Here is a 27214-nt window from a genome sequence, read left to right as displayed (position 1 = left end):
TTACTGGACTCCATGTGGGAAAATTTATTTTTACATATGAATTTTTTGAATTTTTAGGTTGTATATACATTTAGGAAAAAATTCCTGTGATGAGAATCATATTCCAAAGACATTGTTCAGCTTTTCCTTTGTGTGACTGATGTTAGACATTGCAGGAGTTTAGAAACATTTAGAAAGGAGTTTGCAGGAAGAGACTCTCCCCATATAATGAATATTATTAGAATACAGTTTACAAATTCTTTGTTGAAAAGATGATTAAAAACCAGATAGGAAATATTGCCATAGCTATTTTTGTTACCTTGATCATTTTTATCCACTTCTCTTAGAAATATTAGAAAAAGTGTATTATTGATACAATTGGATAGCAACTTTAAAGTGTTTCGTGGACATCTGTACCTTTTAGATAGTATAAATGACTCGAAGTCTGTTTTATTCCTCGAAGATAGTGATTTGGATCAGGGGTTCTTCCTGCATTTTAAATTTGAGATGTTCTTATAGGTAGTTCTGAGGGCTCAGAATGCTTAGTAGATGTCTATATTTTATCTTCTTAACCATTAAGATAGCGTGATAAAACCTGCCACCTTAAAGGTCTGTAAGTTTCCTATTCCTGTCATAAGTTAATTGGAGTCCTGACAGCTAGGAGAAGCTTTATACAGAATAAGGCATAAATACCAAGGAGCATTTTCCATCTCAGTTCTTCTTGTGTTAGTCTTCAAATAGCTAATATTAGTACAGTGATTACCAATATTCAAAAAAGGTCACTTGAATGACCCAAAGCAATATTGACTTAATGTAGGAAGTTCTCACATTTCCCTAATTTGTACAATTGAGCCTTTGCACCTGAATGCGCTAATTATCTTCATAAATGGCTGTTTTATAAAAAGGTAAAGAAGAGCAAATCATTATGCCGCATCTCTGTTTGAGAATTTTTTAGGAAGAAACTGAAAGCATCTATTTATAGTAGTGATGCACACGTTTATTTTTGCCTTTTTAATTATTTCTAGATTTTAGAAGAAACAAGAAGAAAACCAAAAACCACATAAAATCATTTAATCAACTGGTAATTTCCCAATCCCAAATCGTTTATTGAACCCAACTTTTTTCAAATATGTTTTCAATTACTGTCAATAATACACTTTGAAACAAGTCTTTTCATCCCCTTGGGGGCAATGTGATTTCTCTTGAGAATACACGAGTTTAGAGCAAGCTGGAATGACAAAGTAGTTCTTAGCTGCCTTTCAAAAACATGAGCTTTCACTTTACTTTCTTGTGTTTATTGCAGGCTTTCTTAGAAATGGCTTCTGAGGAAGCTGCTGTTACTATGGTGAATTATTACACTCCTGTTACTCCTCACCTTCGAAGCCAGCCTGTTTTTATTCAGTATTCCAATCACAGAGAACTTAAGACTGACAATCTACCTAATCAAGCTGTAAGTATTAAAGGCATTTCTAAAAATAGTTATAAGAACACATGATATAATAACTTAAATTTAATTTTCTATTTTTCAGAGGAAAAATAATCATGTGTTTTTCTTCATCTTAGAATGCTCTACTGGTAAAGATTGTTTATGTAAATTCTTACCCAAAGACTTAAGAATAAGAAAGCACTGCCATTTGGAAGTAAGTTTGAAGATATGGTGTTAGAAATGGCAGATATTTAGTTTTCCCTTGAAACTGTTTTCATGAGTGGAAAAAAACATACATTGTTATGTCTCTCTTAAAAACCTCAGATCTGAAAGGAACTGTAGAAGTCAGTCCTTTTCTTTTTACAGAATATGTAACAAAGGCATTGAGAAGTTGAGTGATGCTTCTATTGTGATGTTAAGTAACTGAACTTAAGATGTTAATAAGAATTTGTATAGATATGTTCATTAAATGATTTTTGACTCTCCAAGATGAATGTGGAATATAGAATATGAACATTTCTTACCTCATCTTCCAGTTTTTATTTTGATATAATTCATGTTCAAACTTCTGTGTCTCTCCAGGTTGATTTTTAAGTAGCTAAAATAGTAATTTGAAGTAACTTCAGGGTCGGAAAAATTTATCCACAAAGCAAGTACATCTTAAGAAAGAGGTTTTTTTAATTATGTTGAGAGCAATTTGGCCGTGATACTCTTGCTCTAGGCAAAAGAACTCCTTCAGCTCTTTGACTCTGTGTTGAAAGTCATTATAATGCAAGCTGCTGAATTTATAGTTTTCCACATTTTTAAAAACAGTGACATTTCCTGCACACAATCCTTAACTTATCCAAGAGATATTAATGGCCTATAATAAACTATCTAAACTTAAGAGTAAATGAAATGTTAGATATTTTTAAATAGTATAATTTTTTTAATGAAAAATTGCCTTGTAAATAGGATACATGCTCATGGTAAAACATTCAAACAATCCAGAAAAATAAAAAATAAACAAAACAATCCAGTTACCCAGATATAACTCATTAACTAACATTTTGCTAACATTTCACTGTATACCCCTTCTCTATTCAGGTTATTGTCTATGTATATAATTTTATACTAATGGAATCCTCATAGTTTGAAAACTACTGAAAACTATTTTTTCTCTACAATATGTCAGGGATGTTGTTTCATGACAACAAATACAGAATTACTTCATACTTTTTATTTTATTTTTTTTACTTCATAATTTTTAAATGACTGCATAATACTCTCTTCAAAAGGGCAGCCATAATTTATCCCGTTTCTTTTCTTTTTTTAGTTTAACATCTTTATTGGAGTATAATTGCTTTACAATGTTGTGTTAGTTTCTGCTGTATAACAAAGTGAATCAGCTCTATGTATACACATATCCCCATATCCCCTCCCTCTTGCGTCTCCCTCCCACCCTCCCTATCCCACCCCTCTAGGTGGTCACAGAGCACCGAGCTGATATCCCTGTCCTGTGCTATCCAGTTTCTTGTTGTTAGATTGAGATTGTTTGCTATGTTATGCTCTTACAAATAGTACTATAGCAGCATTCTTACATATCTTGGCACACATGCAGCATTATCTTATTTGTGTTCCTGGCAACAAAATTGCTGGGACTAAGCCTATGCATGTTTTATGTTTCAATATATGTTGCATGATTGCTTTCTCTAAAGCTTATTTGCTGATTTAGGGTGCCACTGATAATATATGAGCAAGCAGTTTTCCTGTCCATCTGTGTTAATATGCTAGTTAACAAATTGTATCTTGTTTGCTCTCTTTTATTTAATAACTTGTGAAGTATTTATAGTGATTTCTGTTAATGCAGTTTTTCCCCCATTTTTTCAATTGTGGTAAAATATATATAACGTAAAATTTACCACTTTAACCATTTTTAAGTGTATGGCTCAGTGGCATTAAGTACATTTTCATTGTGCAACCCATCACCACCACCCATCTCCAGAACTTTTTCATCTTCCCAAACTGGAACTCCATACCTGTTATACACTTACTCCTCATTTCCCCTACCCCGACCCTGGCAGCCACCATTCTATATACTTGCTGTCTCGAATTTTGTCTGCTAATGCAATTTAAAAATATTTTTATATAATAGTCAAATCTCTGAAGTTGTATTATGGTCTCTGACATGGGTGCCATACTCATAAAAACCCAGTGCAGCAAGATTAAAAACATTTTTTTTACCTATGTTTTCTTATACTTTCATGTTTTGGTTTTTATTTGTAGTGTTTAAATCTGTTTTGTTAAGAATATTTTGTGGGTGGAGAGTGAGACTTTGGTCTTTCTCTTACTCCCAGTGACCAGTTTCTCTTTTGTTGTAGTTGAATAACCCATTTATCAATATTATCCACTCATGGGACTTCCCTGGCAGGCCAGTGGTTAAGACTTTGCCTTCTAATGCAAAGGGTGTGGGTTCAATCCCTGGTCGGGGAGCTGAGATCCCACATGCCTCGTGCCAAAAAACATAAAACAGAAGCACTATTGTAACAGATTCAATGAAGACTTTTTAAAAAATGATCCACATCAAAAAAAATCTTAAAAAAAAAAAATCCACTCTTGTGAAACTTGTCTTTTGTCATGGTCTAGTTTTCCATACACAGACTATGCATACTTAACAACACGCATATATACACTTGTTAGACACGACTACACATTCTGGTTGCGTGACCCCCATCTACCTTCATGTGTGTGTGGTTCACATGGTATGCAGTCCATGTCTAATCTGGGCTACTTTTTGGATTCTGTTCTGTTCCATTTCTAATTCCGTGTCCCTAAGGCTTAATATGTTGTAGGGCAAGGCCCTATTCTTTACCCTCTCTTTTTAGAAATTAAATGGATAATATGTTTTATTTATTTCTCAGGATATATTAGAATTATTTTGATAACTCCTAATCCCAAAAGACACAGTTAGAATTGGGTTGATTTTATAGATTTACTTGTAGATAATTAACATGTCTGTATTGCTAACTGATCCTTTTGAGGAGGAAGTTATATTTTATTTCCTATCTTTCAGAAGAATTTTTAATTCTCCTTCATGTAAGTCATGCAGTTTTCTCATTAATGTTATTCCTAAATATGTTAAAGTCTTGAAGACGAAATAAACAATTTAATAAAACTCTTAAAGACTGGATTATTCCAAAGGGAAACAGTGAGAAATCCCAGTTGCTTGGCAACCAAAGCCAGCCCAAATGACCTAGTTTATTCTTAGATAGCCTTGATTTCTTCCCAATACCCTTTCCATTTTGTTACTTTTGTCCATTTTTTGCATTGGTGTTTGAAAAAATAATATTTTTCTTTTATTCAGAGTCCTACACCAAAGCTGAAGTCAAAATTGAAGGTCCTGTTTGCATATATAAAATGTACCAGATGTTTTTTTATTCAGACAGCCCTCAGAAACTGATAAATTACTGTTTCATTCGCTTCTCTTTGAATAGCAAGATATCCCAAAACATGCACATAACTTCTTTTCCAGCTTATGGACATACTTGGCAGAGGGTCAGGTGAATATCAAGTATCTTTGTCCCTTGGTTTAAGCTAAAATTATAGCTAAAAAATTTAGATCCTATTTTGAGGTACAGCATTTGAGGAGTGGTTGTATTAATAGGAGTCATTTTTGTATAGACAGTTTTTCTTGACCTTGTGGGTGGAAGTTTATAAATTTGCAAAGAGATGACCATGGAAGGATTTTCCCTTAAAAAATTTCCCAAAAAATCATCCAACTGAATGAACACTTAAGATCTGTGAATTTTGTTGTATATTCATTTCCATCTCAATTTTAGAAATGTCTTCTTCACATTATCCAGGCATGTTTAAATTTTACATGAAGTATATATACCTCCCCCACCTCAATAAAATATTTGTTGATTTTTCCATCATACTACTGCTATTTCCTTTACTACTAGTTAATGTAACCATTCCAGAGGGTTTGTTGCTGAAACATTTAAAACTATCCCATAATAAGAATTCTGCTGCCTCATAATGTTTAGTATCAGATACACAGAAAATATGTCTTCTGTGTATCTGAAATATCTCTTCATATTAAGAAGACATTTCTTTTTTTCCCCCTCACTTTTCTGTTGTCCTCAGTGGAAAGTATGCCTCCACTTTCATTTTTTTTTACTTAAATATTTTTGCCTAATTAAAAATTGAAACTATAGAGTTACTTATTAAATAAATCTTTTTCTCAGATTTTTATTGTCAAAAGAAGTTTTTTGCATGCCTGCTATGCAGAGACTTTTGTACTCAATGCTCTGTGAAGTACTAATGCAAAGTATATTGACAACTCTAGAATGATTAGGACAATATATACCATGGCTTCTCATGTTTCTCCACTGTGGTATCTTCTGTGCCAAAGAGGAAAGAGTGAAGGAAGAGAAACAACAACAGTAGCAACAATAACAGTAATATAGCAGCAGTAAGCATATATATAGAATTGTTTAATAAAAAGGATTGATAGAATGATTGATGGGTAATGAAGTAAAGTCAGTGAGGTTGGGAATTCCCTGACGGTCCAGTGGTTAGGACTCTGCACTTTCACTGCTGAGGGCCTAGGTTTGATCCCTGGTCGGCGAACTAAGATCCCACAAGCCACGCAGCGCGGCCGTAAAAAAGTTAGTGAGGTTAAGTTTACTTTCAGTTATGCAGGCTTAGTTTTGATAAGATTTAATCATCCTGATACAAGAAGAAAAGGCACCATTATTCCATTGAGAGCCTCACTATGATGATTTTTCCTAGACATTATAAAGTTGTGATGTCCAGTATGGTAGCTGCTAGCTAAATGTGGCTAAATTTAAATAAATTAAAAAATAAAAAATTCAGTTCCTCAGCTGCACTAGGTACATTTGGAGTGCTCGCTAGCCACTTGTGGTTAGTACTGTCATATTGCATGCTGTAGATGTTGAACATTTCCATTATCACAGGAAATTCTGTTGGACAGCACTGTTGGTCTTCCATGTCTCTACTTAACCTTTCTTTTTTCTGTGTGTGTGTGCATGCAATACAGTTATAATAACTACTTTAATGTTCTTTTCTGCTAACTCTAATCCCTGTGTTAATTCTGAGTCTTTTTTGAATGACCTCCCAACATCATCATTGCCTATTTAAAGGCTCAAAGTGGAAATGTGAGCCAGTTTTCAAATTTGAAAGCAGTACAACCCTTTTTTCCAAATAAAATCTTATTGGGGAGCCCAGTATAAAATAGATAAACTGCCATGTTTGAAGCAGAATTAGGATGCTCAGTATTCCACACACTTGGCTTTACGAGAACATAGTTTTGAAAGCTAATGATATAAAATATTCAAATAATTCATAATATTGTTCTCAAAGATGATTTGGAAACAGCATTTGGTAGTTTGTGTTTTACTTGATACATAAAAGTCTGTATATGACATAAAAATGCTGTTAAAAGGTAAAAAAAAATGTATATAAAAGTGGAAGTTGTTCAACTCTTAAGCATACAGAAAGTAAAAGACTGCCACTTTTCCAGAAAGATACTTTTTTTTTTTTTTAAGATACTTATTTTAATGTTATTTTTCATAGCAAAATGTTGGAAAGCTACTCATCTCACATTATTAGAAAGGTGGTATAATAAATAGTAAATTAAAAATTAAAGTCATGAAAACAAAACAAATGTTCATATAAAAAACAAAGTACTGTGACAAAGTACTATGTTCTTTAAAATTGCAAGTGAGTATAATATGGAGAAATGAAAGAATGTGCATTAAAGTGGTAGGATTTTTTCATTTTGTGGCGCAAACATTTTACTAATTATCACCATTCTTAGGAAATTATAAGTACGGAACAAAAGACTGATGAAAACTTGCATTTAATTTCAATAATCATTAACCGTGCTTTTTTTCTCCTCAATTTTCTCCTCTTTCACCTACTTTATTTTTTAAATAATTGTTTTAAATTTTGAGACAGTCACAAAATTTAAAAAGAGTTACAGATATATACAAAGAACTGTTGATTCCTTGAGGCATTTGGGAATAAATTGTTAATCTGGTCTGTGTTCATTGGCCAAACTTTTAGTGTGCATTTCCTTCAAAGAAGAATATTCTTCTACACAACCAGAAAACAGTGGTCAAAATCAGGAAATTAACATTTGATGCATTACTTCCCTCCAATCCTCAGTCCCCGTTCAAGTTTTTCCAGTTGTCCCAATAATGTTTATTACAGCAAAATAAGCATTATTCATAATCACATGTTCCATTTAGAAATCACATCTTCTAGTATCCTTTTATCTGAAACAGTTACAGGTTTTTTTTAACTTTCATAACCTTGACACTTTCGAAAATTATGGGCTACTTATCTTTTAGGTTGTCCCTCAATTTGAGTTTGTCTGATGTTTCCTTGTGATTAGATTCAGTGTATGTAGCTTTGACAGGAATGTCACAGAAGTAATGCTCTTTTTTTCTCGTTGCATCATATCAGAGGGCACATAACTTCAATTTGTTGCATTACTGATGGTGTGCTCTTTGATCACTTGATTTGGCTGGTGTTTGCCTGGCTTCTCCACTGTAAAGTTGTGACTTACGAAGGGGGAAAGAAGAGTGGGGGAAGGTACTTTAAGGCAGTGTAAATATACTGTTCCTTATCAACTGTCAATTTATATCAGCCTATGTACTTAATGTTTCCCATTTCATTTGATGGGTTTTTATTTGTTACAGTCATTATTTTGGTTCTCAAATTGTCCTATATTTGGCCGTGGGAGCCCCTTCCAGCTGTCTTCTGTGTCCTTTTGGCTTGTTCCCATCATTCTTTGAAAACTTCTTTGCATTCTGGTACAAAACAGCAACAGCAAAACCCCCACAAAACCAGAAAAGTTACACACTCATCTTGTGCTTTCCTTGCTCCAGCTTTAGAGCTAGACATTTTTTAGAGCACCTGCTTCCTTTTAGTGGAGCATGATATTGAGAAACTTTTCTGCCTGCCCCGCTTGGATTCTAACATCTCATGCCAGGCTGCCCCTCCATTGAATTACTTCCTTAGTCCATTCAGGTCCCCATGGACTGACCTCCTCTTCACCCTGCTTAGATTATTTTTACTACATGTGGACCCCTTCTTAACTCTCCCTGGGTTCTGACAGTCCTGGCTAGGCTACTCTCCTCTGGATGCCTTTCTTACCCGTCTCATGCTCCCTAGGTTCTGACAGCCAGCAGTGAGCCACCCACTCACAGATACCTTCCTTACTTGTTTGGGCTCCGGTTTCCCTTACCAGGCGGACCTACCACATGGATGCGCTCCTTTCGTTGCTCAGGCTCTGATGCTCCGTGCCAGGATGGCTTTGTACAGGGCTGCCGTCCTTGCCCCACTCTGAACCACCACAGCTCCTCTCTTCCTCCGTATTTACGCCTATCATATGCCACCCAAAGGCTTTAGAACTCGGTTGTTCAAGGAGGAAAAAAGAAGACGGGGACTTCAGTGATTTTTTTAAAGTGGCCTTTAATGTTACTTTCACACTGTCTTTTTTCCTATTGTCATTTAAAAATTAGGAAATAAAAGTTATATCCAAATTTTCTTCTTTTTTGGCCATGGTTTTGTTTTCATTTCTTCAAGTAAATTTAAGAACTTTCTTAAATTTTGTGTCATTGTGATAAGAAGGCAAGACTTTTGATTTTTGACTGATTACAATTTTAGGATATATGCATCCAGAGAAAGTAGATATGTATATTTTTATTTAACTATATTACTTCATATTACTTTACATCAACTAATTTTAAGGATTATATAATGCTTCTGTGTAACCACAAGTTCTCATTTTGGATTGTTAAATAGAGAGCCCAAGCTGCACTGCAGGCTGTCAGTGCTGTCCAGTCAGGAAGTCTGGCCCTTCCTGGAGCTCCTGCTAATGAAGGCACAGTCCTACCTGGGCAGAGCCCTGTGCTCCGAATAATTATTGAAAACCTCTTTTATCCCGTTACCCTGGAAGTTCTTCATCAGGTAAGGAGGAACATTCTTATGAAAGCAGAGTCAAATATGACCTCTGTAACTTTGGATGTTTTATGTCTTTAGTTTTTCAGGTTGTTGATTTTGGTTAATGTATTTGTTTAAATAATAAAAAAAAAAATCTTCAGCATCCTGTTTCATGCAAGAAATAGTATCAATTAGAGATAGTTTTTTGAAAGCCTCCATTTTCTAACTTAAATACTTGATTTAAAAAGGTATGTAAGAATTCAATTTTTTTATACCTAAGCTTGAAAATGAACAAAGCACAGACTCCTATAAAAAGCACCGGTAGTAGTTGTTCCTCAGAAAGTAACATCAATATAGAAAACAACTAATCTATTTCTATTGACTCCTCCCTACACTTGAGTATTTTTATTTTAAAAACTCTGAAAGGAAAATATGAGTAACTTAAATAAGGAAGTATCATGTTAAATACTGACTGATTCTCAACATAGCTTTCATAGACTACCCATTACTATGTCTAAACTGTCTTGATAAGAGGCAGTGTACCACATCATGGCCTACTGTGAAGATATAGAATTTAAGACCTGGAAGATCGATCACCTAGTTACATAATTTTGTATTGAATAAAACTGAGGCTCAGATACTTGGTGAGTTGAATATTGTAAAGAGTAATTGAAGAACCAGTTAGAACTCAAGTCCCCTAATGTCAACTCCAGTCTTCCATTTCATTATACTTGACAAACTAAGTATAAAAATTATTTTAAAACACTAAAACATATTATATGCTTATTTTCATATTTATTTATTTATTTATGGCTGCGTTGGGTCTTCGTTGCTGCGTGCAGGCTTTCTCTAGTTGCGGCGAGTGGGGGGCTACTCTTCGTTGTGGTGCGTGGGCTTCTCATTGCGGTTGCTTCTCGTGTTGCGGAGCACGGACTCTAGGCGCACGGGCTTCAGTAGTTGTGGCTTGTGGGTTTTAGAGCGCAGGCTCAGTAGTTGTGGCGCACGGGCTTAGTTGCTCATTGTGGCTTGTGGGATATTCCCGGACCAGGGATCGAACCTGTGTCCCCTGCATTGGCAGGTGGATTCTTAACCACGGTGCCAGCAGGGAAGTCCCTATTTTCATATTTATATCTCATTATATATTAAACAGCATGATCTCAGGCCAGTCTAGACTCATTTAACTGCTTTCCAAACCTTTGGATTTGTACTACTGAATGAAGAGTCATAGGGGTGCGTGTGTGCATGTGTATTTAAGAATTGAAATGTATCCTATCCTATTCTCACATTTTACAAATAAGGGTGCTGGGGACCTTAGAAGTTGTTATTTTTCCCACAGTCATTGTACCAATTGGTGATAGAACTCAGATATATTTCCTAATATGGTTCATGTGCTATGCATGTAAATATCAAATATACCATTTATTATGCCTACTTTATTCCCTGTGATAGTTTCCTGAGTACCATTTTCTAAATATGTGCATTTGTGAAGCATGTCCCATGGAGGGTTTTAGCAGTGGTATCCATAGCCACCGTTGTTTCCTAAAAGTGTTCAGCAGTTACTTAAGTGATTGGTTTCTTTGTTCTTTTCTACTGTTTATCCCACAAAGTGGCATTGAACCCTCTGTGATCCATCAGCATTTTTTGTTTGCTTTGCTACTGTGGCACTGTAGCTACTGCTAACTTCTACTGCTTTACAAAAGATGTTATTGCACCTGTGGCTCAACATTGCCATCAGTCAGCAGTGAATTTAGTCAAGGTTGTGTGGTCCTGTCTTGTCATTCCATTTATCATTTCCCTCAGACCAGTAACAAACCTTGTTTCTCTCCCAAAAGATCATGGGTCCTTCAGGTGAAGAGAGGTAACTGAGAGTCTTCAATAGTAACCATGGGGATAGGACTCTCAGCCCTTTAGTTATGGCACTCTCCTGTTTAATCCTTCTTCACATTGCTGTTGGAAAACACCAAAACTTCTTAGCAAGGCACTTAAGGCCCCATATGCAGACCTCTCCCCATCTCTTTAACCTCACTTCCTAACTCTTCTGCTTATTTAGCACCCTAGCTTTTCTGGCCCTTTGACCCTCTCCCCCTCCCCCCCTCTTATTTCTGTCCTTGTCCATTTCTCTTTTCTATTTCGTAGGCCTGGAACACTCTTTACCGAGATAGCCACTTAGCTGAATCTACATCATTCCATTTGCAGCTCAAATTCACCTCCTCAGAGAGTCTTTCTCTAATTACATTAATTAAGCCCTCTCCCCCTGACACTCTATTCCATTAGCCAACTAAAATGTAGTATAGCATAATGATTAAGGATACAGTATCTGGAGCTGGTTTGAATCCTAGCTCTACCAGTTACTACCTCTATAACCTTGGACAAGTAACTTACTCTCTCTGTGTCTTTTTCTTATTTATATAATGGGGATGAAGATGGTATCTATTTTATACCTTCATTGTGTGGATCATGTGGGTTAATGCATTTAAAGCACTTAGAACAGTGCCTGTTACATAGTAAGTGCTCAAGAAATGTTAGCTGTACTTCTCAGATGCTAGTAAATTGCATTGTAAGAAACTGATCCTTGCTCTTGTGGTCTTGTGGGTAAGATGTAATTTCATAAGTAATAGCATAAAATGTGATAAGTATTGTGATTGGAAAATACATGGAAGTGTGGAGTTGGTTGCACATGTTATAATTAATTAGCAAGTAGAGTTGACATTAGCTAAACTGCTCTCTAACATCTATGGAAGCTAGTGTTTTTCCTTTAGCTCATGGTGAGGCGATTAATAATGACTGAGATGGGAGTGGTGCTATTTCAAATGAGGTAGGTTAGGGGAAGTGTTTACAGTATGATGACATTTGAACAGAAGCTTGAAGGATGTGAGGGTGTAAGTTATGTGTATATACGGTAGAACAATGATCCAGTCAGAAAGAACAGCAAGTGGAAAGTCCCTAAAATGGAAGTGTGCTTAATGTGTTCAAATATCAGAAAAAAGACTATATCATTGGAGTGTAAAAAATAGGAAAGCCATAAATGATAGGCTCAGAGAAGGTGTTAAGACTAGATGATGCAAAGCCTTTATAATCTTTACACTGAGTAAAATAGGAAGCCATGGAGGATTTTGAGTAGAGGAGGGAGATGATAGGTTTAATGTTCTTGTTGCTATGTTAAGAATAAACTGTAGGCATAAGTGGAGGCTCTTATCATAGTCCAGATGAGAGATGGTGGTGACCCAGGTGGGAACGTGGGCACTGCACATGGTGATTAGTATATATTTGGAATGATTTGCTGATGGGTTTAGTAGATGTGGGTTATGGAGAGAAAGAGAGTAATCAAGAATGCCTTCCAGATTGTGGATGTGAGCCTCTGGTAAAATAGAGCTATCTTATACTAAGATAGTAAAGACTGAGGGCAAAAAAGATTTAGGCCAGGGGTGGGAGGAAGGGGAGGAATCAAGAGTGTGTTTTGGACATGTTAAATTTGAGATACCTGTTAGACATCCAAGTGGGAGATGTTGAAGAGACGGTTGGGAAATAAGTCTGGATTGGGCATAAGAATTCACGCTGGAGAATTGGTAATCATTTGCATATGAGTGGTAATTAAGGCCATTGGATTGGATGGCATCACTTAGAGAGTATTTGTAGATAAAGAAGGCATTCATCAACTGTTCCATTACATAAACTCAACCCAGCATTCTAAAAAATTTCTTTGTGCACTGAAGGAGTAGGTACAAAAACTATTATAAACAAATTGTGGCCAATGTGCTTGCTATTTTAAAAAGCTCTAATATAAATAATTCTTTTTACAAGTGAATACTGGTGAACATTTTCAGTTTCTGGCAAGCCCTCTTTATAAACATCACCCTGAAGATTAATTTTATCAGAATTTGATCTTTAGTATTTTATTAGTCCCATTTTAAAGTCTGAAAAGATTAAAATGCACAAGAAATGTCAAGAGTTGAGTCTATGTGTTTCTTATGTTTATGACAGCAAAGTAAATATATTAGGAAATAGTCAAAGACCTTGTAATCTATAAAAATATATATTAAACTTTCCTAAACATTGATCTTTTGAGACCAAATCTATTTAAAAATGAGTATTTTGATAATTATAAAAAGTTGTTAAAAACCACACTTTAGGCATTCCTGAATTCCCCAATGTTGGTGCTCACTTACTTTATTCAAAAAGTATCAGATTGGGGACTTCCCTGATGGCACAGTCGTTAAGAATCTGCCTGCCAGTGCAAGGGACATGGGCTCGGGCCCTGGGCCAGGAAGATCCCACATGCCGCGGAGCAACTAAGCCCGTGCACCACAACTACTGAGCCTGCGCTCTAGAGCCCGCGAGGCACAGCTACTGAGCCCGCGTGCCACAGCTACTGAAGCCCACGTGCCTAGAGCCCGTGCTCCGCAACAAGAGAAGCCAGCACAATGAGAAGCCTGCGCACCGCAACAAAGAGTAGCCCCCGCTCACCGCAACTAGAGAAAGCCCGCACACAGCAACGAAGACCCAATGCAGCCAAAAATAAATTAAAAAAAAAAAAAAGTATCAGATTGATCTTTGCAGCTACTCTTTCAGTAAATACAATCCAGGGGGCTCTAGAGAGCTATCCATGGTTAGCCAGTTGAGTTAATTCATATTCTCTTGGCACATTCAGATGAAAATTACACAGCCAAACACGTCTGTCAGGGAGGATATGCTTCAGGTTGTTGTTCAAGTTAAATGAGGGAAAGGAATCGAACTGTTAACAAAATCTGAAGGTTAAGTGGAAATTAACTAGGTTCTATAGCATAATACAGTATAAAATCCCAAATTTTAGAGCAAATTATATGCTCTTGTTACTTCATTAACAAGATATTTTACATCAAAAATGTTTAGGGCTTCCCTGGTGGCGCAGTGGTTGAGAGTCTGCCTGCCAATGCAGGGGACACGGGTTCGAGCCCTGGTCTGGGAAGATCCCACATGCCGCGGAGCAACTGGGCCCGTGAGCCACAATTGCTGAGCCTGCGCGTCTGGGGCCTGTGCTCCGCAACAGGAGAGGCCGCGATGGTGGGGGGCCCGCGCGCTGCGATGAGGAGTGGCCCCCGCTTGCCGCAACTAGAGAAAGCCCTCGCACAGAAACGAAGACCCAACACATCCATAAATAAATAAGTAAAATTAAAAAAAAAATTAAAAAAAATGTTTATCATTTTTAAAATTGCATATTGCCATAATTTTTCAGTCAGGTCTCAGAGTATAATTTGTTATCAGTTAATAATAAGCATTTACTCTGTGCCTCTTATATGCCAGGAATTGTACTCAATGATAGAGAAATGATTAAGACAAGGTATATACCTTCAAGGAGCTTTCAGTCTAATTAAAGGAGACATATATAAACAAATGTATAGACCAACGTAAATAAAACAGCGAGATAAATATTTGTATGAAGCCAAGAGGTGATATTAATATTTGGTACTAGAGAATGAACTCTATTGAGATTTGGGTGAGGCTAAGAATTTTCTGGTGGCATTATTCCCTGAGCTGAGTTTTGAAAAAGATAAATGAAAATTTACTAGATATTACGTAAAGAGTTACAGGAAAAGGGAAAAGCCACATGTATAGGCATAGAAGTCTGAAACCACTTAGTGTATCTGGAGAACTACTATAGACAATTCCCTATTGTTGATGTAAATAGTGTGGTATAAAAAGTGTCAGGAAATGAGGTTGGAGAGGTACACCAGGGAGAGATTGTGTATGTTATACCAAAGAGCTTGGATTTTACCATGTAGATAATGGGGAGATAGTGAGGAATTTAAGCAGGGAAAAGTATAATCTGACTTGTACTTTAGAACACTACTTGTGTCTGCAGTATGAAGGAGGGAGGTTAGGCAGTTATTATATCTCCTTTTATATATATATATATATATATACATACACATTTTTTTACATACACATTTTTAATTAAGTCTGTTATTACTTTATAAGGTGAAAAAAAAAACCAAACCTCAATTGATGCACTTACAATATATAGATTGATGTGTGTGCATGCATGTAACACCATAGTATCACCAAGGATGGAAATTAAGAAAACATAATAAATACCTTTTCCCAAGAATGCTTATACCTATATCTTAAAGAAAGATACAACATAAAATCTTTGACAGCTGAGAAGAAAGTAAATTTGGTATTCTTCTATAAACTTTAAGAATAGTATCTAGGACATGAGGGTGGACTGAGGAAATAACCTGTTATAAGACTAAAGTTTTCATTAAAAGAACAAAACAGAAAATTTCCTAGTGTTTTTCAAAATACAGTTATAATGAGGGGTTAAGGTCTCAAAGTTCTAAACCCTGAAATATGACCATAATGAAATTAACTACATTTTATTAAAAGTTTTAAATTTCAATAAAGAGTCTTCAGACTATGGAACTTTTAAGGAATGGCATTTTCTGGTGATTCCTTCCAAGACAAATTGGTTCCACAAATCTTGTTGATCTTCCTATCTCTTATAAGAAATGTTTAACTCTAAGCTAATAATATGTTAAAGCATATCTTGCCAAAAATGAGTATTTGGACTTTAGGATAGTTATTTTATTTTGGAGGGTGGTAAAATACACATAAATTTTATCATTTTAACTTTTTTAAATTGTACAGTTCAGTGACATTAGGTACATTTATATTTTTTTGCAATGATCACCAAATAGCAGGTATCTCTAGAAATGTTTTCATCTTCCCGTTGAAACTCCTGTACCTATTAAACAGTAACTCCCCACCCCATTCCTCCCTTTGCTCAGCCCGTGGCAACCACCATTCTTCCTCCTGTCTGTGAATTTGCCTACTCTAGGTTCCTCATATAAGCGGGATCACGCATCATTTGTTGTTTTGAGACTGGCTTATTTCCCTTAACACAGTGTCTTCAGGGTTCATCCATGTTGTAGCATGTGTCAGTATTTCCTTCGTTCTTAAGGCTGAATAATATTCCATTGTACGGATACACCACATTTTGTTTATTCATTCATCTGTGGATGGATACTTGAGTTGCTTCCATCTTTTGGCTATGGCAAATAATGCTGCTATGAACATAGGTGTTCAAATATCTCTTTGAGTCTCTGCTTTCAATTCTTTTAGGTATATACAGAGAAATGGAATTGTTGGATCATATGGTAATTTTATTCTTAATTATTTTTGAAGAATCCCCATACAGTTTTCCATAGCCACTGCACCATTTTACATTTCCACCAATAGTGCACAAGGGTTCCACTTCCTCCACATCTTCCCCAACACTTAATCTTTTCTGTTTGTTTGTTTGTTTTGGATTTTTTAATAGTACCTGTCCTAATGGGGGCGTGAAGTGGTATTTTGTTGTAGTTTTTATTTGCATTTTGATGATTAGTGATGTTGAGCATCTTTTCTTTCTTTTTTTTTTTTTTTGACCACACCATGTGGCTTGCAGGATCTTAGTTCCCTGGCCAGAGGTGCCCTTGGCAGTCCTAACCACTGGACCGCCAGGGAGTTCCCATTGAGCATCTTTCATGTGCTTGTTGCTATTGATTATCTTCTTTGGAGAAAGGTCTATTCAAATCCTTTGCCTGTTTTTAAAATTGGGTTTTTGTTGTTGTTGAGTTGTAGGAGTTTTTTTTATATTTCTGTATATTAACCCCTTATCAGATAAATGATTTGCAAATATTGTCTCCCATTTTGTGGGTTGCCTTTTCAACTGTGTTGATAGTCTTTTGATGAACATAAGTGTCCATTTTGATGTAGTTGAATTTATTTTTTCTTTTGTTGCCTGTGCTCTAGGATAGTTATTCTTTTTTTTTAAGATTTATTTATTATTTATTTATTTATTTTTGGCTGCATTGGGTCTTAGCTGTGGCATGTGGGATCTTCATTGAGGCATGCGGGATCTTTCGTTGCGGCGTGCGGGATCTTCGTTGCGGCATGCAGGCTTCTCTCTAATTGTGGCATGTGGGTTTTCTCTTCTCTAGTTGTGGCGCACAGGCTCCAGCGCGTGTGGGCTCTGTGGTTGTGGTGCAGGGGTTCCAGAGCGCATGGGCTCTGTAGTTTGTGGCAAGCGGGCTCTTTAGTTGAGACACGTGAGCTCAGTAGTTGTGGCACGTGGGCTTAGTTGCCCCACAGCATGTGGTATCTTAGTTCCCCCACAGCATGCGGTATCTTAAGTTACCCGACTGGGGATCAAACCCACGTCCCCTGCATTGGAAGGCAGATTCTTTTTTTAAAAAAATACATTTATTTATTTATTTATTTATTTTTGGCTGTGTTGGGTCTTTGTTGCTGCACATGGGCGTTCTCTGTTTGCGGCGAGCAGGGGCTACTCTTTGTTGCGGTGCACAAGCTTCTCTTGTTGTGGAGCATGGGCTCTAGGTGCACAGGCTTCAGTAGTTTTGGCTCACGGGCTCAGTAGTTGTGGCTCGTGGGCTCTAGAGTGTAAGCTCAGTAGTTGTGGCGCACGGGCTTAGTTGCTCCTCAGCATGTGGGATCTTCCCAGACCAGGGCTCGAACCCATGTCCCCTGCATTGGCAGGCGGATTCTTTACCACTGGACCACCAGGGAAGTCCCTAGGATAGTTATTCTTGATCATTCTTTCTGATAATTAAAAAGCAGGATAATTTGCCTATTAAGGAGACACATACATAGTATTTGATAACAGCAAATTCTTACCAGCATAGGGAATACTTAACGTTTTTATCCTTAGAAGCAGAAGGGCAAGTTTCTGGCTCATTAAAATCCAGATTTAAAATGGGATGTCAGAGGAAAGCAAAATGCATTGTAGTAACCCTGGCCCTGAACTTGTGGTGGGGAAGTATAACAAGTGTTGTAAGAGCATTGGTAACCAGGGGTCTGTCAGGAAACCTTCCCCCAACTCTGTTTATTCCACTTCTCTAAAGACTCTTTAGAGATGCCTTCCTTGAGCACCCTTGCACCTTCCCAACTTGGATTCCAGTTCACTCTCATCCCTTTCCCTTTTATTTTTAAAACAAAACACTTTTTTATGACCAGACATTGCTATTTATTGGCTTATTTGTTTATCGTCTGTCTTTCCTTATGAGAGCAGAGACTCGTTTCTTTCTTTGAGGATTTTCCAGGTATTTTTTTTCTGTTATTGATTTTTAGTTTAAATCTATAATTGTTTGAGAATATACACTGTATGATTTCTATTATTTTATATTTGTTAAAGTGTGTTTTATGGCTCAGAATGTGTCTATCTTGGTCAGTGTTTCATGCAAAATTCAGAATGTGTATTCTGTTATTGGGTGCACTGTTCTATAAATGTCAATTAGATCCAGTTGATTGATGATGCTATTCAGTTCAGCTCTATCCTTACTGATTTTCTGACTTCTGGATCTGTCAATTAGTGATAGAGCGGTGTTAAAGTCTCCAGCTACAATAGTGTTTTTATAGTCCAGCAGCTTTTTTTCTTAAGTATTTTGATTCTTTTTCATTAAGCACATACATATTAAGGGTTGTTATGTCTTCTTGGATAAATGACCCCTATTATTATTATATACCCTCCCTCTTTATCCCTGATAATTTTTCTTCAAAAGTCAGCTTTGTCTAAAATTTCTATAGCTGTACCAGCTTTTCTTAAAAATTAGTGTTAGCATGGTGTATCTTTCTCTCCCTTTAGCTTGAGTCTTTATATTTAAAGTGGGTTTCTCATGAATAACCTGGAGGTGGGTTTTGTTTGTGCTTTTTAAAAAGCCCACTCTGACAAGTATGTATTTTAATTAGCATATTTAGAACATTCACATTTAAAGTGATTTTTTATATAGTTGGACTTATATCTGCCAGGTTGGTAACTGTTTCCTACTTGTTTGTTGTTTCTTCCCCCTTCTCTTTCTGCCTTTTTTAGGTTTTTTTTTTCCTGTTCCACATTTTGTTTTCTACTAGAATTCTTTAGAGCATTTTTAGTTCACAAAAATCTTGAGCAGAATATATATACCTCCTTACCGCCACAGACGTACACAGTTTCCCCTATTATTAACATTAGTATGGTACTATTGTTTAAAATTGATGAGCCCATATTGAGACTCTTGTTACTGTTTTGTTCACTGCTGACTTTCTAGAGCTTAGAACAGTGCTCTATGAGTATTTGATGAATTAATAGAGCATTGAACATTTTGTTGTTCGTTTTGTTGAATATTTTATAGTTTTCCTGTCTATAAAAATTTCAAGAAGTAGATGCTGATTCTCAGGCTGAAATAGTTGATCTGTATGACTCTTCCACTTCCAGGTATATGCTTTGTAACACCAACATCGCACAGCATTAATTAATTCCTTTTGTAACCTCCTGATTCAGTATTGTGCCATTTATGACATGCTATAAAATAGGTTAAATATTTAGTGCCTGTTATGTGTCAGGCACTGTTTTAAGCCATGCATGAGTGTTGAAACATGGACATCTTAGGCTTGATTTAAGTAATTTTGCTACCAGTAGTTTTAATAGAGGAAATTATTTTCATTTAAAACTGGGATTCATGAATCAAGTTGTATTTATAAAGATATGTTAGCAAATTTTTTTCCTTAAATTTAACCTAATGTGAACTTTTTTCCAGATATTTTCTAAATTTGGCACAGTCTTAAAGATTATCACCTTTACAAAGAATAATCAGTTTCAAGCCTTGCTTCAGTATGCTGACCCATTGAATGCACATTATGCCAAAATGGTAATTATGATCTTTTTTTCATTTTTCAATTGTTAATCAGTCACTTCAGTGATACCAAAGAAAGCCATCATGTCTTCTCCTTTGCTGTAGTTTACCATGTGTTTTTTTTTTTTAATTGTAATAAAATATACATACTAAAATTTACCATTTTTAAAAGTACTGTTCCATATGCTCTTCTTACAGTCTAAAAATTACTTCTTTCTTCATATGAAATGGTTTCAAATCACCTATCATTTCTCAGATTTCTGGGACTCATTTCTGTTTGTCATATTTAAAGTCTAGAGTTGAGCACAGTACTCCTGATATAATCTGACTAATAAAGTAGGATTATCTTTACCCTAGTGCCTCATTTACTTCTATTAAGTGAGCCAAAGATTGATTGATTTCAATATTTTTGCAACTATATTCACTTTGAATCTCATTGAGCTCTAAATTGCTAAAGACATTAAATCTTAGGAAATATGCTGCCTTCAATTCATATTGTCTTCTTGTTAGTACGTGAGTGCTTGACTTTTGACAGGATGTAAAACTTCACATTCAGTTTGGTTACATTTGACCCATCTCCTATTGAGATCTATCCCTAACTCTAATTCTATCTTGTATTGGTATCTGAATTATTTCTAATTTTTTTCCAAAGATAGGGACTAAGGTTTATAGTACTTTTGTGTATCACAAAGTGTCTAGCTCTTGATTAGGAATAACATTTATATGTGCTGTACCCTCTACCCACATATTATTATTTTGTACCTTTATGATGGCATACTGGTCAATAACTATTATGATAAGTCAGGGGTTTTTGTATATTTGTATGTTTTTGTTTTATTGATATTTTTTATGTTTTGGTTTCTGGTATCTATTTTTATAAATTGAAGTGTTTGTGGAAGTCATAAGTGGCTATAAATATCCCTTTGGTAAGTCTTTATTATTTTCAAAGGAGGGATTGCTGATTTTTGGTCTTGTATCTGATCTGACTCAAAACTTCCCTCAAGTTTATTACTCAAAGAAAATAAACTTACAAGAAAATCAATAAGTGGTAGATAATATTTCACATATTGTGGTTCTGACAGGTACCATTTACAAAGGCTTTATTTCATCTTAACCTATATAAATTACACTAAAATGAATTAAGATGAAATGTAAAATTTAAATATCTTTAAACATTTAAAAAATAATCATAATAATAGTACAATGTACAATAACGTATAATAGTTTTCTAAGCTTGTACATTTCTCCTCTTCCATTTGCTCTTATCATAGACAAGATAGGGATTATTATCCTTACTTTACAGATGAAAAAACTGAGAAATAGAGATTTTCATTTTCTCTCTTAGGCTCACACAGTTAGTGACAGAGGTAAAAGTTAACACAGGTCTTTGGCTTTTAGTTTAGTCCTCTTTGCTTTATGCCTGATTGCCACTCTATCAAAGTAGAGGCTACTTGATTTATTATTGTTATTATCTTGCAAAACATCAGTCCCTTTCTTACATGCTTTAGGCTCTGGATGGCCAGAATATCTATAATGCATGCTGCACTCTGCGTATTGACTTCTCCAAGCTTACCAGCCTTAATGTGAAATATAATAATGACAAAAGCAGAGACTTCACTCGCTTAGACCTTCCTACTGGTGATGGCCAGCCATCCCTTGAACCCCCTATGGCTTTTGGTGAGTAGTTCTATTTTGGGTCACAGAACAAGCTTTCTGAAGTTAAAAGTTTCATTTATTAATCCATATATGTCAGGTGGTTTCTTCTTGGATTCTCTCAGGATTTCTAAAGAAAAGCGAGAATCATGGAACAAAAATGTGTTCATTAATTGAATCTTAATATTAGTAGATTCTATTAGTTGGCAAAAACAAGTGGATACCTGAAATTGAATTCATTTTCTAACATTAACATTACTCGTTCTTTATAAACCGTACAACCATTTGCTTGAAATTAATAGTCTTATCTATTACCACTGGTTTAAATAAGTTGATTTATAGGGTTGGCCAAAAAGTTCCTTTGGTTTCTAAGTACAAATAAAAGACACATTTTTCATTTGCACCAAGAACTTTATTGAACAACCTATTCACCCTTTTGTTCCACTACCTTCTGCCATTTTTCAGGCAACTTCATAATTCTATCTTCCCACAACTTTTTATCTTTTTGAGCAAAGAACTGTTCCAGGTGCCTTTTACAGTCTTCCCGGAAATGAAAATTTTTTCTGTTAAGAGAATTTTGTAAAGACTGAAATAAATGGAAATCCGAAGGTGCAATGTCTGGTGAATACAGCGGGTGAATCAGAACTTCCCAGCCAAGCTGTAACAGTTTTTGTCTGGTCATCAAAGAAACATGTGGTCTTATGTTATCCTGATGGAAGATTACACATTTTCTATTGACTAATTCTGGACGCTTTTTGTTGAGTGCTGCTTTCAGTTGGTCTAATTGGGAGCAGTACTTATTAGAATTAATCATTTGGTTTTCCTGAAGGAGCTAATTAAAATAGAGGACTCCCTTCCAATCCCACCATATACACAACATCCCCTTTTTTGGATGAAGACTGGCCTTTGGTGTGGTTGGTGGTGGTTCATTTCGCTTTCCCCACAATCTCTTCTGTTTCACATTATTGTACCATATCCACTTTTCATTGTCTGTCACAATTTTTTTTGAAAACAAAACGTTTTCATTACGTTTAAGTAGAGAATCACATGCGGAAATACAGTCAAGAAGGTTTTCTTTCGCTTATGTGGAACCCTGACATCAAAGCGATGAACGTAACCAAGCTGGTGCAAATGATTTTCAGTGCCTGATTTGGATATTTTGAGTATGTCGGCTGTCTCCCACATGATATAACATTGATTGTTCTCAATTAATGTCCCAATTTGATCGCTATCAACTCAACTGGTCTATCCAACTGTGGAGCATCGTCTAGCAAGAAATCTCCAGCACGAAACTTTGCAAACCACTTTTGACATGTTTGATCAGTCACAACACCTTCTCCACACACTGCATAGATCTTTTTGTGTGTTTCAGTTGCATTTTTACCTTTCTTGAAATAATAAAGTATAATATGCTGAAAATGTTGCTTTTTTTCTTCCATCTTCAATATTAAAATGGCTACCCAAAAATTCACCAATTTTGATAAGTTTTTTTAAAAATGCATGCTGGTCTGACAGCTGTCACAATACAATCTAACAAAACTGTTTCAAATGAAGTTAAGACAACTAAGTGCTACTAAAGGCATCTTACAGAAAAAACCGAGCGAACCTTTTGGCCAGCCCAATATAACCAGCAAAATATTGGTGTAAGTGGTCTTGAGAGAAATACTTTTCCTTTTTTAAGTAGTGATACTTTAAAACAAGGACCTAAATTAGTAGTATGTTCTTCCTTTATTCAAAGAAGAGGATTTACAATTTTTTGTTTTTGTTTTTTAAACATCAGAACTTTTCATCTTTACCCTGAGTTTGTGTGAAATTGCATTTTTGCACTAATAAAAGTAGTCTTCTGCATTACTCATGCAAATGTTGCTTTGGAGAGCTTCCTTCTTTTATTTAAAATTAGTTCTCAATAATTTAAACTTTTAAAATAAACCTTTATGTAAAGGGAAAAGTAGTGGAGAGCCTACTTGGATATATCATTAGGTTAATATACTTTTGGTTTTGCAACTCTCAAAGTGTGGTTTATTATTTAGATAAAGTATTTTAATTTTATTACCCTTTGTGATTGATTTTTCTTTCCCAGATGACACCATAAAATATTAGTTGAGACTTTAAGTGATAGTTAGTTTATCTTCATTTTATAGGTGAGAAAAAAGAATCCTTAGCCAAATTGTTGTCCAAAATTTTCTAGAAAACAGATGGTAAATTCAGTGTAAAAGCTTTTTGTTGTTTATAACTGAAAAAGTCAAGTGGATTGTTCAGTTCATGTTCCTAAATTGTTAAAGTTTCTGTTTTAGTCTGAACAAATTTTTGTGTTTTATACAGTTGGGCTTCCATATCTACAGGTTTGGAATCTGTGTATTCAACCAACTGCAGATCAAAAATATTTGGGGGAAAAAAATTCCATAATGTTCCAAAAAGCAAAACTTGAATTTACCTTGTACCAGCAACTATTTTACATAGCATTACAGTGTATTTACACCTATTTACATAGCATTTACAACATACTAGGTATTACAAGCAATCTAAAGATTATTCAAAGTATGCAGGAGTATGTGCAGAGATTATATGCAAATACTATACAATTTTATATAAGGGACTTGAGCATCCTTGGATTTTGGTGTCTACAGGGTGGGGGGTTGGGGAGTGTGCTGGAACCAATCCCTTGTGGATACTGAGGGACGACTGTATTTGTTATTAGCCCCTACTCATATGTACAATTTGGGAGAGCCAAAGGTCTTTGTTATTACCATTTTAATAACAAATGATAGAAATTGGGGCTATCACTCAAGTTTGCCAAAACTTAGCTATCAAATGCAGAACTGCACATATTTCAGTAATTGAATACATACTGTTGGTATAATTAATGTTCTGCATTGTGGGAGGAGGACATTTTAAAAATACAATTAAAAACTTGGGTTTCTGAATATAAAATAATCAATGTTACCATCCTTTTTTTATTGTATTAATAAATCCTTTGTCGTTGCAGAGTAGTGTCTACATTCTAAGATAAATAATTCATCGAACAGAGAACAGTACTTTTTTATGTGTTGTGTGAAAGTTTACTCTGCCTCTCACAAATATTTGAACAGTTCACTATTCCCCCTTTTTTTTCTCTTGGCTTCAGAAACACCACACTTCCATGACTTTTTTCCTTACCTCACTGGCTGTTCTTTCTTTTCTTTCTTTTAAAGATTACCGTTTAAAGGTCTTAGGGCTAAGTTGTGAGCATTCTGTCCCTCTTTTTAGAGATATATATTATACCTATAGAAAAGCTTGTAAAACACATGAATACAGTTTTAAATACCCATGTAATTACTACCCAGATTAAGAAATAAAATGTTTACACATACTGAAGAAGCACTGTTTGTACCCCTCTCATTTATTGTGTTCCCACTCTCCCTGCTCCAAGATAACTGTAGTCTCAAATTTTTGATGATAGCCATGCTTTTGCTTTTCTGCTTTTCCCCTGTGGTTCGGTTTGGTTTTTTTACTACTCATTATGCAGCCCTAAGTGCTAATTAAAAATTTTTTTTTCTCCTATATTTAGAACTTTATCTAAATGGAATCATACTATTTGTTTTCTTTTGTGATTCATCCATGTTCACATATATGGCTATCGCTTATTCATTGTCAATACTGTCAAGTGTATAGATTCCCGTTGTATGAATATACCACAGTTTGTTTATCTATTCTACTGTTGATAGACATTTGGGTTGTTTTAGTTTGAGGCTATTATGAACAGTGCTGCTGTGAAATTTTCTTGATTACCAATGAGGTTGAACTTACTTTATTTATTGGCCATTCTCCTTTATGAATTTTCTGTTAATACTTTTGCCTGTTTTTGTGTTTGGTTTCTTGTCTTTTCTTGTTTATTTGTGGGAATTCTTTATATATCCTAGACACTAGTCCTTTGTTGGTATTATGTGTTGCAAATAATTTCTCTCAGTTTTGGCTTATTGGTTCATTCTCTCCATGGTATTTTTATGTAGTCAAATTTATTTGCCATTTCCTTTATATTTGTGTTTTTGTGTCATGTTTAAGAAATCCTTTATTACTTTGACATTATAAATACTTATATTTTAAAGTTGATAGTATTTTAGTAACTTTTTATTGAAATACTTTAAGTTGCAAGAATAGTTCAAAGAATTCCCTAATATCCTTCAGATTCCCCAGTTATTAACATCATGCCACATTTACTTTATCATCTGTTTATATGTGTGTGGGAGTGTGTGTGTGGTGGTGTTGTTTTTTCCCTCTGAATCATTGGAGAATAAGTTGCAGGCATGGTGTCCCTTTTAAATACTCACTGTATATTTTCCAGGAACAAAGACATTCTTACCTAAATACCGTTATCAAAATCAGGACATTAACATTCACACAATACTATTATCTAATCCATAGACCTTTGAAAATTTTTGCCAGTTGTGAAAATAATGTTCTTCATACGAAAATTTTTCTCAGTATCAGGTTAATTTATTTGTCATGTCTCTTGGGAGTCCTTTAATTTGGAACATTTCCTCATTCTTTGTCTTTTATGACCTTTAAATTTTAGAAGAGTTCAGGGTTGGGTATATAATAGAATTTCTCCCAACATACGTGTCTGGTTTTTTGGCTGAAATAATGTTGTGTCTTTCTCATTTCATTACATCAGGAGACACATAATGCCAGTTTATCCTATTCCTGGTGATATTAACCTTGATCACTTAAGGTGGTTTCTGCCAAGTTTCTTCCCTGTAAAGTTACTGTTTTTCTCTTTGTAATTAACAACATATCCTTGTAAGGAGGGTATGTTAAGACTATAAAAATAGCCTGTTTCTTATGACTTTTCACCCTTTAGTTTTAACATCCATTGCTTAAATTAGTTGTTACCCTGGTAGTTGTTGCTATATTGGTGATTTGCTAATTCTGTCATTCCTTCTCATTTATTAGCTGAGATTTTATTATAAAGAACTTTTTTCTTACCACCACTCCATTCATTCATTCTTTCATTTTTATTACATAAATTCGTGTGAATTTAAGGTTTATAATGTGCTACTTTGATGTATTTATATATTGTAATATTCAGTTGTAGTGATATTTATCACATTATACAGTTTTAGTATAATATTGTTGTCTGTATTCATTATACAGTACATTAGCTCTCTGTGGCTTATTTACTATTCATTGTATTTATTTTTTCATGTTAGTATGAACTTGTAGGTTCTTATTTTATTCTATGGGTATTAATTTCATAGTATCATTTTTCATTTTATGTTCAAACTCTCCCAGATTTGGCCAGTGGGAGCCCTTTCACACTAGCTTCTGTGGCCTTTTGACATATCTTCATCATTGTTTGAACACTTCCTTACTTTCTGGCAGAAGAGATTTCAGATCTTCTTTACTTTCCCTGCCTTAACACTGCAGTCAGCCATTACTCCAGTGAGCCCTGGTTCCTTTTAGTAGGAAATAGTATTTGGAAATCAGTATCAAGGCATTATATGTGTTTATTGCTAATAGGGTGTCACTGCTTCTAGGAACTTTAAATGGCCATGACTAGGATATATGTGTATGTGTACTTCAT

General features: G+C 35.2%; 1 protein-coding gene across 5 annotated transcripts in view; it reads left to right on the top strand.

Annotated features, from left to right (window-relative positions):
- The window catches only part of PTBP3 (polypyrimidine tract binding protein 3), a 103615-nt gene that overhangs the window by 49039 nt on the left and 27362 nt on the right, over positions 1–27214 (top strand). For all 5 annotated transcript variants that reach the window (XM_028165413.2, XM_007178204.2, XM_007178203.3 and 2 more), the window contains 4 exons: positions 1283–1429; positions 9221–9385; positions 19906–20016; positions 21510–21678. In XM_028165413.2, coding sequence (XP_028021214.2) covers positions 1283–1429; positions 9221–9385; positions 19906–20016; positions 21510–21678 — 592 coding nt within the window. The remainder of the gene's footprint in view (positions 1–1282; positions 1430–9220; positions 9386–19905; positions 20017–21509; positions 21679–27214) is intronic.

This window comes from Balaenoptera acutorostrata, chromosome 6 (genome assembly GCF_949987535.1).
Source record: "Balaenoptera acutorostrata chromosome 6, mBalAcu1.1, whole genome shotgun sequence".
NCBI classification, from domain to species: domain Eukaryota; kingdom Metazoa; phylum Chordata; class Mammalia; order Artiodactyla; family Balaenopteridae; genus Balaenoptera; species Balaenoptera acutorostrata.
The sequence above is the reverse complement of the archived record's forward strand: the minus strand, read 5'-3'. Positions and strand labels throughout refer to the sequence as shown.